Source organism: Callorhinchus milii, unplaced genomic scaffold (genome assembly GCF_018977255.1).
Source record: "Callorhinchus milii isolate IMCB2004 unplaced genomic scaffold, IMCB_Cmil_1.0 Scaffold19, whole genome shotgun sequence".
In the NCBI taxonomy this organism is placed as follows: Eukaryota; Metazoa; Chordata; class Chondrichthyes; order Chimaeriformes; family Callorhinchidae; genus Callorhinchus; species Callorhinchus milii.
In genome coordinates, this window is record NW_024704760.1 from 6,830,103 (window position 1) to 6,844,193 (window position 14,091).

The 14,091-nt window shown below is 40.7% G+C and overlaps 1 protein-coding gene across 1 annotated transcript in view; it reads right to left on the reverse strand.

Annotated features, from left to right (window-relative positions):
* Positions 1-8,517: 8,517 nt before the first annotated feature.
* LOC103179094 (leucine-rich repeat-containing G-protein coupled receptor 6) overlaps positions 8,518-14,091 on the reverse strand; it is a 126,825-nt gene continuing 121,251 nt past the window's right edge. The window contains exons 14-18 of the mRNA XM_007894185.2: positions 13,490-13,561; positions 12,551-12,676; positions 11,429-11,589; positions 10,774-10,854; positions 8,518-10,517 (exon numbers count right to left, since the gene is read on the reverse strand). Coding sequence (XP_007892376.1) covers positions 9,259-10,517; positions 10,774-10,854; positions 11,429-11,589; positions 12,551-12,676; positions 13,490-13,561 — 1,699 coding nt within the window. The 3' untranslated portion in view covers positions 8,518-9,258. The remainder of the gene's footprint in view (positions 10,518-10,773; positions 10,855-11,428; positions 11,590-12,550; positions 12,677-13,489; positions 13,562-14,091) is intronic.

A 14,091-nucleotide genomic window follows, 5' to 3' on the forward strand; every position in this document is an offset into this window, starting at 1 on the left:
ATGAAGTACTTTGAGATGGCTCAATTTTCTGATAAGGCGATAAATCAAAATGCAAGGATTATTATTATATCATAATAATCTAATAGATTTGTTGTTTCAACATGAACAATCAATGCCTCATATACCATTTGACAACATGCACTCCTGAACAGAATTTCCAGAGCACGTGTATCTATTTAAGAAGTTTTTCCTTGGTCAGCGGGTGTCACCGTGCTTACGAGTCTACAAACATTGAGATTTCCACAAACGTGTGCCACACACACACATGGAAATTTGTGTTTGAAAGATGCACCCTGCTTGCCTGATACTTGAGAGTATTGGGGGCAAGATTGGTAAGAGCTAAGCTTGGGGACTCAGCTGAAACTGTGTAGCTTGCCATTGAGTGCATTGTCTGGTAAGCTTCTGCTAAGACCACCCTAACTGTTCAGACTTTGGTTTGCAGGGATAACAGAAGCTGAGTGGGAAGAATCCCTGTTCCCAGTGACTGGCCTTTGTGTCAGCCAAGTGGAGTTTTTTTTAGACACAAAAAAATCGGAGACAATGTTTGATTGAAAATAGATGTCTGGATAGATTACTTCATCAGACACCCAGGAAGAGTTTGACAGCTTTGTATCCTCCAAGGACATTATCAAATGGTGACATTCTTGTGAAAGGTAATAAAATGCGGCATGCAGTAAACTGCATGTAGACTTACCTGGATTGTGTTACAAAGTAAATTCTGTAATTTATTCCCTCGATTTACAACAACGTGCCTTTCTATCGCACCTCTCACGCAGGGTAGCATCTCAGAGCGCTTGACAGTGGTGGAGCACGACTCCGAGCCAGGGGTGGGGGAGGTGACCGTAGGCACAGTCGAAGAGGAGGATTTTCAGGTGTGACCTGAAAATGGGGAAGGAGGGGACAAGGCTGAGGCTTAGTTTGCCATTGAGTGTTCCAGAGTTTCAGGGCATAGTATATTATGGATAAAACATTGAAGGGAAAGGTCAGTGGAAATTGGATGGGGCGGTGAGATAGACTTAAATATTTTTGCCTGAAATTATTGCCGTGTTCATGTAAGTTTTCAAAGTATGGTTTTATTTTGCATATTGATAAAATCTATGTTTTGACAGAGCAAGTTTGGCTTTTGCAGTGTCAATGGATCTTCACTGAAATGCATAACTAAAAGCATTCTCTTACCTTACAGAATGTGTACACAAAGCAGACAGTTGTTACGAAGCCAATACTTTAATTGTCTGATAAAACAAACAAAAGTGTACAATTCTTTGCTATGTGAACACTTAAGGAAAAGGGGCGGGTGGGGGGGAGGGAGAGAAATCAAGGAAAAATGGAGAAATTGTAGTTGTCGACATGAACTTTTTTTTTGGTAAGCCGGGTGTCTGACACATGTGGAAACCCATCTCCATGCTTAACAGTATCCAAACCAAGCTAAGATTTCCATGCATCCCACCTACACATGAAAATCCCAGAGACAGATTGTTGGAATGGAATGCGCCACTCGCTCCCTATTGTGATATGTCTGAAATGTTAATCGCCTAATTACCTAATTCCAGAAAGTATTAGGCGCAGGTTGGCAATACTGCTGGGATATTGCTGGTGTCTAACCAGCTAAAACCACATAGCTTGCCAGTGATATTGCTGTCCGGCAAGCTTTCCGCTGCTTGTCTAGCTCGGACCACCCTACCTGTTAGGGCTTTGTCTTGCAGCGTTAACAGGAGCTGAGTGTGATGATTTCCTGTCCCCAGTGACTAGTCTGCCCTTCCAGGTGTTCAATAACCCAGACTCCAGGTAATTTATCTGGAATGGAATGTGCAATCTCTTCCCCCAGTAATACCCAACTTAGTTTATTCCGGGAAGTATGAAGTGCAGGTTGGCAAGAGTCAAGGCTTGGGGAGCCCAGAGTTTGTACTGGGGTTCTGCTGGTGTTTAACCAGCTAAAGCTGTCCAGCTTGCTATGATTAACACTGACTGACAAACTTCCCTCTTGTCCAGCTTGCACATCTCTATCCTTTGGGGCTTTGGCTTGGTGGATATGATTACACTGACTTAGAAGCATGTGAAGCAGAAAGCTGGGATCATAATGTGAAATTGAAAAGGCTTTGTCTTTTATTGCCCAAATGTTGTAGTTTTGATTCCCCCCCACTCCCCCCCAATCTCTTTCATCCTAGAGGATTGTTTTATTGCTTCACATGTCATACATTCTGATGAAGGAATGAGCTCAATGTTGACACTGATGATGCAGCATGGAAAACATCTGCTGTAATTGCACCCAATTAACTGTGACTTCCTGACACAACATTTTCCAGATTCTATTTGCGACAAAATAGCAAATTCCTTGAAATAAAATAGCAGAACAACAAATAAAAATGGTACCACACACAGTTCTGGGTGGTTAATGAACCGTGAGTACCTAGGTCAGTTGTTTCGTTTACACTTGAGGGGAAAGACCACACAAAAATAAAATACTTTCCTGTTGTGATATGTCTGAAATGTTGATCATCCATATGAAAGATGAATATGAAAAGAAGCCCCTCTGGGATTCGTTTTAGCGTAATCAATTTGTGATTCCTTGTGTAATTTGGATTTTATTTATGCAGCTGGCTTACAAATGACTACAGTGTTCCAATATGATTTTGGGCAAAAAAGCTTATTTGAAAAAAAGTATTGTCAATCCTCTTGATACCAAAAGATTTTTACATCTATAACTCTTCTGTGTCAGCCTGAGATATATTCTTAATGTTCACCTTGTTCCGATTCGTGGAATTTTATTTCTGCCAAATTATTTACAGAACAGTTAAAAATAGTACACAAATGGCTAATGTGGAGCTTCACGTATTCCAACGTTAAGTTTCCGATTGTAAGAATCCCACGCTCACTGTGCTCTGACCAATCTTGGGAGAGGTAGGAATGAGATTCAATCCAGTGAGCTAATGGGAAATGGGAAAATTACAATAAAATCAAACAGTGAAATGGAAGTGAGAAAACAGATCAGCTCACGCTGTGACAGAACTATTGCAGGATTTGTCAAACCTAAAGAACCCTTGTGGGAGCCAGTGGTCTAGTTAATACTGTTGGCAATTCATTATCCAAGAGGATGTCTCAAAGTACTTCCAGGATATACTGTAAAAGGTACTGACTGTGTGTTTTGTAGGCGAACTTGGCAGCCAATTTGTGCACAGCAGTTTCCTGCAGACACACATGAAGCGAATGATTAATTTTAACTGGAGGATTGTTGGCCAGGACGCTGGAAGAAACTGTCTTCTCTTTTCAAGTTGTGTCATGGGATATTTAACATCCACCTGAACAGGCAGACTCAGTTTAGTGTTTTATCCAAAAGGACTGCACTTCTGACAATGTAGTACACTGCCTGCACTGCATTAATATGTCATCCTAGACAATATGAGTTCAAAGTCCTGGTGTGGGGCTTGAACTCAGTGGCGAGAGTGCTATCAATTGAACCAGGCTGGCTAATGTTTCCTGCTCTGAAATTGAATTGGCAGAGGATTGTGAAAAACCCTGTGGAGTACACTGTGATTCAATATTAGGAGCCTGGGTTGAGATTTTTAACGATGAAAAATTGACCCCCGACTGCTTAGAAACTTTTAAGAGACCTTTTGGAAGATGAGTCCAGATTGATCTGTGTCTCTAACAGAGCAATGTAAGTAGATGACTAGACGATGCCAACTTGCCAAACAGACATGCTTGTACCGGATCGAGTTGTAATTGGGAGAGGAGGAGGAGGAGACAAGTCTTTTGAGTTTCTGCCTGAAGCAATATTATGTAATTCCTGACCTACAAGTGCTTGAAACTGGCACTGACAATCAGCACTGACCACCTTTGTTTTGATGAGCGCAAACTTGATGAGAAAAAAATATTTTAAGAAAATTCCTCAATTGTGATTTGTAATTAGAGGTGGGAGCAAAACGAGGGAGGAAGGGAGGGAAGGGGCTGACATAAGGGGCCTATTTCCTGTTGGAAGAGTGCAAGGGTTTATTGCATGGAAAAACAAGTCTTGGTCCTTACTCCAACTATTTCCCCTGTGTAATGTGATACACATATTTAAATTTAATTTCACCACTGATGGAAATCAGGCACTTCACAACTCAAGCCCTGGCTTGTGCTGGCAATAAAGATAAGTGGACACATACATAACATCTGGGGGTTTAAAACTTTGTTCTAATTGTATGTCAAATCAACTAGACCCCTGCAGTTTACAACAACCTCTTCCTCTCTCCTACCAAACACCCACCCCCCCCCATCACCCCACTAATGCTTCTCTCCCATTGCGGTGTTAAAATCTGCTTAACGTTGTTTCTTGACATAAGGAACATTTTGAGAAATCAAGTATGCGTGCCTGTTCTCAGTCCCTTGGCTGAAATCCAGGACGAAATGGCTACAGAAATATTATGCATCAAAGTAGAGCGTGTATGTAGATGGATTTGTCTAGCGCTTAATATTAGCAGTGTTAAATCATTAATCGTGGATATGTAACCGTCTGGTGCAGTGCAAACCGTACAGATGAGGAGATTGAGTAGAGACACATGACAACATCACAGGAAGACCTTAAAAGTAAAAAATATTCACCGGCACATTTTACTTTAAAGATTTTGCTTACCAAACCAAGCTGAGTTGAACACGCAATCTGAAATGTGTTGAATGAACCAATACAATAGGGCTCCTGCTGTGTCAAACATTTGTATGGTTCGATGGTAAATGCTAAAAGTGATTTGAAAGGTTTGAGATGATTTTATAAACTATATGAGAAAAGCTTGAATGATTTGTCAACAAAATCTCAAGTCTTCGATGTTCTACATGTTCTGCAATGTAGAGTGTGTTATTCTTTCTAACGTTTGCAAATATAATAGGTCTTCACTGTCTTCTGTTGTCAAGTTGACTATTTTCCTTCTTTGGTGGGTCCTGGGTGGTGACTAGTGGAGAGCGATGGACAGTCAAATTCTGGTCATGTGTCAATTGACTGGCTCAGAATGGCATTTTACCAGACAATCCAACAAGGAGTGATATAGGAGTTGATTTACCAGCTCATACAGTAGAAACACGCAGCTTCTATGTGATTATAAAAATAATAACTTACGGAAGCGGAAAGTAAGAGAAAAGAAAAATATTAGTAAACAACGAGAGGGAAATTGCACTTTTATAGGTTATCCAGCACACTTCACAAAGGGTAATGTCTCGGAGCATGTTAGAGGGACAGGGGGTTGGATGCTGAGCAAGAAAAAATGGGAGACTGAGTTATGGAACTTGACTGAGGAGAACATGAGGAGTGAGCGAGAGACCTTGGATCAGTCGCTGGTTCACTGTGGTCTCTGCTTTTTCCTCTACAGCTCCCGTAAACAAACAATACATTTTAACATAACATAACATGCAGGAGTAGGCCATTCGGCCCTTCGAGCCTCTGCCCCGCCATTCAATCATGGCTGATCTTCTAATCTAACTCCAGCTAATAACCTGACCCTGCCTTATCCCCATATCCCTTAATCCCTTTTGCAATAAGAAATCTATCTATCTATCTATCTATCTATCTATCTATCTATCTATCTATCTATCTATCTATCTATCTATCTATCTATCTATCTATCTATCTATCTATCTATCTATCTATCTATCTATCTATCTATCTATCTATCTATCTATCTATCTATCTATCTATCTATCTATCTATCTATCTATCTATCTATCTCAGTCTTGATTTTTGATTAAAATATAAATAACAGCAAAGTAATGTGATATAATGAGGAGTTGGAAAGCAATAATTCGGGAAAAGCGGTAAGATGTTAAGCACTCCAAGATGCCACCGTACACGAAGGATGCTATATAAATGCAAGTTATTGTGTTCATTATCACCAGTGACAATCAACACATCGCACCCCTTACAACCATTGAAAGACTCGATTTGTAAAATCTGTTTATATTAAGAATGTTGGCAAAGTCCATTATTGTATCTTAAGTGAGCTTCATAAATCATGAATTTTGAATGAGGTTTGGAAACTAATTTTTCTTTCATTTACTCCGACCAGATGGCGATTTGTTTTCTGCAGAGGAAGTGGTTGTCAGTTTATGAATTCACAAAAATACTCGTGAGGGTGGTTTATAGGAATAATTCAACTAGAGACTGGATAAAGTTATGACTCCCACATACAAATGAGTTCCATCCGAATGCCACACACGAGAAAAGTAGAGTCCTCACCAAGTATTGTCCCATTGATTTCGATGCGCAAGAGTTAAGATAGTTGTGGAACGACAGCAGTGCAGGGACCACACATTGTTTAAATACTAGTGGTCTCTTTGAAGGAGAAAGTATTTCGACAGGAAACGTTGCCAAGGAAGTAGAAAATAAACAAAACTGCGTTGGACTCGAGTAAAACACGTTGGGGGTATTTTGTTTAAAAAGATATTTGTAAAAATTGGGACAATCAATCAGGAGTTAGTTGAAGTATTGATATTCTTCCCAACAATCATTAATTATGATCTATTAACGTTTTCGCTTTGGCTGCCAGGACATTGATTTCCTCATTAATTGCACATGTAGGTAACATTTGAGCCACAATACTTGATCTTATTAAGTACAATCATGGAGTCCTGTAGCTCAGTGGTCAGAGCACTCGCTTTGCAAGCGAGAGACCTGAGTTCAATTCCAGGCAGAGGGCGAAACCTTGGGCAAGTTTCCTTACTCCACACAGAGCCTAATAATAATCCCTCCAAAACCATAAACAATAATAAATTGGTTATTTTCAATCTACGACTGTTTGGGGGACATTGCTGTGCGCAATTGGCTCCCGCGTTCGCCCACAAATATAGTCAATTCACTTTACCGTGTGTTCTGTGAAGCGCTTCGGGACGTTCTCCCGAAGTGAAAAGCGCTATATCAAATGCAAGGATTATTACCTGGAATTATATAGAATAATACGACACAGAAATTGACCATTCGGTCGATTTCTGGGCAGGACAAAATGTTGGGCAAGTTTCCTTATTCCACACTCCTCTGTTTACCTAATAGTAAGTAGGAACCCTGTCGTTATTCGATTGGCAGATCATCTTTCCAGGGGTAATAAATCCCTTAAAAACAAAAATATTTGGTACTCAATCCACGACCGTTTGTGGGACACTGCTGTGTGCAATTGGCTGCTGCGTTTCGCCCACAAAATATACAGTCAATTTTCTTTACGGTATATTCTGTGAAGCACTTTGAGACATCTCGAAGGCATGTTGAGGCGCCATATCACATGCAGGGATTATTATTATTATAATTTCCTTCTTCCTCATGTCTTCTTCCAGGGGAATTTTCTTCTGTTTCAAGAGAACCAGGCATTGATTACTGCTTCCCACTGTAGCGGTTCCATTTGCAAAAATATCAATCTAGAGCATTGAGTCGCTTGGTATTATAGATGACCTACTGTGCTATTTTTAGCCGCGTAATTGTGTGTATGTGCATGTGGAGTGCACTGTGTTCATCAGTAAATTCACTGGCATTTGTGGGCAGGCATCTGAATTGCACCTGGTCTCCACTGGTCAGTCTGACACACTTGGATATCCATCAACATGTTTTAGAGTCTCCTATCCAAACCGGTTTCACAAATGCATGGAAGTTTCCCTTTGTATGGAACAGAGGGAGTGCACACACTCTCCCCAGAGCAATGCTTACCTCATCCTGAGAAGTTAGTATTCATCACAGGTTGGTAATTCTCTGAGCGTGCTGCTGTAGTTAACCAACTAAATAATAAATTGGTCACTTAATCCAAGACTATTTGTGGGACGCTGCTGTGCGCAATTGGCTGCCGCGTTTCACCCACAAAATATACACAAGATAGACCAGGATTGCAGAGGTGTTTTAGTAATAATTTTTTCCCAGTTGCTTCTTCTCACATTTCAACTCAACCATTGAAGAAAAAGATCTAATTGATTAGGTTGGTAAAAAAAAATCTCCTCCGTCTGTGCTTTATTCCCATAGCTTTCTTCCATAACGACAAGCAACATTTGGTGAGAAAACAATTGCTGGTGTTTGCTCAAAAGGAACTAATAGATGCTTGACATGTGGAAAATATCTATTTATTTCCCTCTGAGTAGGAAAACATTAATGTACTGTTTGAAGGGATCAGATTTTCAATTGGCCTAACCCATATACTAACCACAAATCCTGAGCCACCGCATCAGATTCAATCCTAGATGGTGTTTCAATGTCAACTTGCCTTTACGATTCTGCATGGTTGAACATTTGTTATAGAAATTGAAATCAAGAATGAAAATGGAATAAACAACTCCAAATACACTGAGACGCAACATGGATGTTATAAGAAAAGAATGATTTACTTTTGACATATATTTGCTAAGTTTAGTCTCTTGAAAACAGAGTACGGTACATAAAATATGTACATCCAAATAACTTTCTATATTTTTACAACTAAAAGTTTAAAAAGTTTTTTTTATATAAAAAGTAACAATTTTGTCAGTAAAAGGACAATAGTTTACTAGTAAGAGATAGTTTACTATACATTGTCTTGTGTTTTCCAATCGAAAAAAAAAGGTCTGATTTACAGGGTCTCTATGTAGAAAGTTTCTATTGTAATAAATATATTTCTATTGTTCATTTACCATTCACTTCTACAAAGGTATCAAAATATAAAAAAGAAAGTCAGCATTGTAAAGCTGCCATGTATTCATGCTTTTCTATCTGAATATAATGTCAGATGACCAATTTATCCATTTCCCTCTCTGCTGGAGTAATTTCTCACATCTACCAAAAGATTTAATATTGTAAAAATATAGCCAGGAGTACATTTAGCATTTCATTGTCATATAACACAAGTGTGTTGCCAAATAAGTCCATCTTTACTTTCAATACACCATATGTTAACACTGGTTCATTAGGTAGTCATGTGGTTCAAGTGCCAATGGATTTGCTTTCCCTTTAATGACATAAAACATTGTAAAGGAAACTATCTCTTAAATATTGTACAGTCAGTTTTGTAACCCTACGAAATGGTCGCTATTTTGGTTTTGCACTTACATATACACTTGTAGCTACACCACTCATGTACATACTCGCCAAAAGCCACCTACTATTCTGAAACGTACCCCTGACCATCCATTAGACTACATAACATTTATGGCAGTGCTCTTTCGGTGTCTGAGGGGGAGCGGTTCCACATATTAATTCCCAGTGTTATAATCCCATCTAGGCATCGGTTGTCATTAGGTGTTTACCAGAGACCCATGCTTCTCCGGGGATACCTGAGTCAATGACGCTTATACATGAGATGTGAAGGAAGGACCTTTGGTTGGATAAATGCTGATCTGAATGTTGTTGTGGGCTCGCTCTGTCATCTGTGAAGTAATCAAGAGTTCCTCATCGGTGAGGCAGGAATGTCGGGTTGAATAGCTCTCTTCCATCCCATTGCCCTTCCTTTGTTGGCAAGGAATAAGAGTCACAGATGGAAACGGATAGGACGCAATGGCCCGATGATGACTGGACAGAACTCCAAGATTATCAGTCGAGTCAAGTGCCATTTCATTGTCTGCAAAGGTCATCAGTGCCAGGGTGGAATCGCACGATTGCTTATCCATGTCTTCTGAAGTGAGGGAATCCATGCTGCCTTCCTTCGATCTGTACCTCTTCTGCCACTTGCACTCACGGAGCATGCGAAGGTCCTCTTTGAAATGTGGGTTGAATAATAGGTACAGCAAAGGGTTCAGGCAAGCGGGCAGGGGGAGAACCACCAGCAGGATGGATTTGATGACTTCTGGACTGATCAGGAATAGGTTGAGCAGGGAGGAAAAGGTAAGGAAGGCCACAGGGCAATACAGGATACAGTTGGTGAAGATCAGCCAAGCAACGTGCTTGATCATGGCACAGTCCCAAATGCTATCAAATTCCCCTTTCATTAGGTCGCAGTAAAGTTTGGTGTAGGTGCCGGTGATGACGAGGAAACAAAGGGTGTTCATCATGATGAGGGCCACCATGAAGCCTAGAGTAGATGGCTTCCCATCAGGGATGGGGGAAGGCAGGCAAAGTGGGGAAGTCCCGAATTCTCCGACCGAGCAGAGCGGGAGTGCTGCCGCGCTGAACGATAGAGCCACGCAGCAAAAAGCGGCGATTTTTACGCTACTGAAAGACGGGGACTTCCCATAAGCTCGGACGCAGGACACAGAAATACTGCACTGCACCGCGGCGAGGGTGAGGAACAGTATGGACGCTTCAGAGGCAAATACGGACATGAAGCCCGTGATTCTGCAGCCCAGGCCCGTCTCCCATTTTGCACCATGCTTTGCAAATTCCGCAAAGGTCAACGCATCCACAATCGCTAAGATGCCGTTGTAAAGTCCTGTCAGCAAGTTGGCAGCGGCTATCAAACCAATCACAAATTTCACCGGCGAGAGATAGGTGGGCGATGCGAATATAGTGGTGATGACCAGTCCATTGCAGACCACAGAGATAAGAACTATGGCCCACACTCCGATACGTATCACCCAGCTTTCAAAGAGATATTCACATGGTTTGAATGGACCTGCAATGACATGTTAAATAACAATTTGCTGTTAAAAAACACTGAATTAAGAGCTCATGTATCCGATTTCCATTTCACAACCTTTGGCTGCTTTCCTGCACCTGAGGTGTCAACGTATTACTATCTTGACAAAGTCAAGCTAAAAGGATTAATTGATATCTGCCGGTTGCACGAGGGTAAAGTTCTACACGTAAAAACATTTTCTTTTCATTTCCTTTTCGGGGGAGGGATTCGGTCGAAGGTCCAGGCAACTCACCGGGGTTGGGGGTGCACTGAATACTGAGGTGCATTTTGGCATCTTCCACATCCAACAAGAAATCATCCATATCCAGGTAATCTGTACATTTTAGCAAAGAAAATAGCATTGGCATCCAACAACAACAAGAACTTGTAAGCGTTGAGTGCTTCACAATGACGGAGTTGGACACTGAGCAAGGGAAAATGGACCAGTGACCATATGTGCAGTTCAAGGGGTAGGTTTTAACGTGGAATATTTAATGATGGACAGAGAAGAGGCAGAGGGACGTTAGCAGGACATCTGGAGATTAATAACAACGATACTAACAATAATAATCCTTGCATTTGATATAGCGCCTTATCATGTCTTCGAGACGTCTCAAAGCGCTTCACAGAATACACTTTAATTAATTTTTTTTAAGGGATTATTACCCCAGGAAAAACAATCCACCAATTGACTAACAACCGGGTTCCATCTCACTGCTGGATAAACAGATATCTCAAAGTGCTTCACAAGACTTTACAGTAAAGTGGAGTATATATTTTGTTGACAAACGCAGCAGCCAATTTGTCTTGCAAACAGTCAAAAAGTAGTGACCAAATTTAGCTGTGTTAACAGAAGAATTAGACCCAGTATGTTTCTTATGCGGTAACATATTAAAAAATATACTTACAGTTACTATCAGCCTGGACTGCAAATAATCCCATGGCTCGTTTTTGAACATCCTCATTATCACTGGCACTATCCTCTGCATCCCACTGGCTGCCCTGCTTGTAAGTAGGTTTGCAAGATCGATATGCACAGCATTGATAGGCATATGGCATCTCTAGGACTCTGCAGACAAGAGGAAATGTTCCTATCTATTAATTACTAATTAGAAGTAGCTGTTCACAGTCAGGATGAACCAAACATAGTGGTACGCAATGTTATTGTGATAAATAATATAAGGTGAAAATTTATTTTGTCATTGTCCATTCCCTTTCTTTCTGTTCTTATAAAACTGGGAATGCTCTTATTGTGCTATGTGAAGCTGTAATAATCCTTGCATTTACTACAGCACCTTTCACGTCAGAAGGATGCCTTCAAGCTGTCCACAGGATTTATAACAGTAATAACAATAATTCCTTCAGTTGGTATAGCGCCTTTCACATAGGGAGGACGTCTCAAAGCACTTCACAGGATATAATAACAATAATAATTTTAATTTGATATAGCTAATGGGATGCTACTACCAGCCAAGTGGTTTTAGCAGCAGCATCGGCCAGCAATAAGTTGTTTTAATATGTCATTGACATTTTTGTTTGGTTTGTTTTTCTATTGGGTACAATAGTAAATGTGCAGTTACAAACCAAAACAGATAGGGTTTGCTCCTAAATGTGCCCCTGGTGGTTGCAAGAAAAATGAATAAAGATTTCTGAAAATATTTATCTTTTTTTAAAATTTATAAAGGATAAAGCGAGAGAAACTATCATCGAGTGTAAAGCAAGGATTTCAGTATTGATATTGCTTCAACCACAAAAAAATGTAATCTACTGAACCGGATTTACAGCCTTTCCCTCAATATATTAATAGTTAACAGTAGCTGAACTCTTAACAGAATCCTACACCCATTCGCAGATTCTTTAGTCAACCTCCTTGTTGATATACCCAATGCTGCCAACTGAGCCAGGCTGACACCAGTTGGACTAAGGGGAAGCTGTTCATCTTATCAACACTGTGTAAATTTCAAGCTTAAAGCTGTATAAGTGCAACCTTCAGAATAAAATGAACGTTCAGATATATCCTTATCCCGTACCTTAGTTTGGGAAAGTTTTCTTCTGAATAGGATTCGGAGAGTCCCAAATTCCCTTTCAGCTTCAGATGAGTCAATCCACTTAGCCCGGCCAAAGGAAGGGAGGACAGCTCGTTGAATGTTAAATCCCTGCAGAATACAGGACATGCGGGTGTTAATCATTTGCAGTCGAGAACATGTAGTCAAAAAGTATTCCTATAGCACAGAAGATCCTACCAAAAAAATGCAGCATCGCAGATTTGTAGACACAGTTGTAAAGTCCCTGACTGAATAAGGGAACAACAACAACTTGAATTTATATAGTGCCCGTCCCAGAGGGTAGAGCAGGGTAGTGTCCCAGAGGATTTGACAGTGGTGGAGCATGATGCCAGGGAAATGTTGATCTCATCTCTCCAGAGCATCCACCTTACCATCTTCCCATTACATCATCAACCGGTTTTATTAAATGAGTCCAGTGTCCTAGCCTCAACCACCCTTCCCGGCAACCTGAATGACTCCTGGCAACCTTAACATGTCAAAACTATAAAAGAGCTATTCTTGTAATATTTTAGGATTCGATGTCTTTTCTGTGTGTTTCAGACTTTTATAGAGGCTTCAGCAACAGAGATGCACAATGGAGCGAGTTCCAGTTGCTCGTGGGCATGTCATACGAGATCATGGGAACTATTCACACATCCTCTGCTCAATATAGATCTGCTGAACGGTAAGCCGCTATCAAACAATAACATCTTACAAATGAAAGGTGACTGGAGGACATATATAAAATTGCACACATGCTGTCAAAAAGTGTGCAACAATGAATCTCGGATCCTCTTCTATTCTGCTTGATTCTCGGGCCAGAATTTACATGTCACGCATCTCTACTCTGCTCCTGTCAAGGCTGTGTTTGCACCTACAGTAACTGGTCATTTAGGAGTCAAAAATTCAAAATGAAATACTTACAATTTAGTTAAGGAGCGTAATGAGGCAAAAGCATCGAGGTGAATGAACGCAATTTTATTCCAGCTGAGATCTCTAAAATTGAGAGGGAAAAACTATCGTTAAAAATATACGCAAATTATAATCTGAAAGGCTTTCATTTCAACACTAGGCAGACCTCACAAAGTATGGAACTCAACGACATGCTTCCTATTACTAATAGTAATCATCCTTGTATTTGATGTAGCGCCTTATCACTTCATTGAGACATCGCTAAACCCTCTCAGGATATTCTGAAAAGTGGAGTAACTATGTATTTTGTGAGCACTATGAGGCACAGCCAGCTTGCGATCAGCAATGTCCCACACACAGCCATGGAGTGAGTGACTGATTCTTACTTGTGGGCTTGTTGGCCAAGAGACCTGGAAAAGCTCTCCTCTCTTTTCGAATATTGCCTCCGGATCTTTAACGTCACCTGAACAGGCAGACAGGACCTCGATCTAACATTTCATCCAAAGGACAGCACCTCAGACAATGCAACACTCCCCCGGCAGCACATTGGAATGTCAGCTTAGACTATGTGATTCCAAGTCCCAACGTGGGGCTTGAACCCACAACCTTCTGAC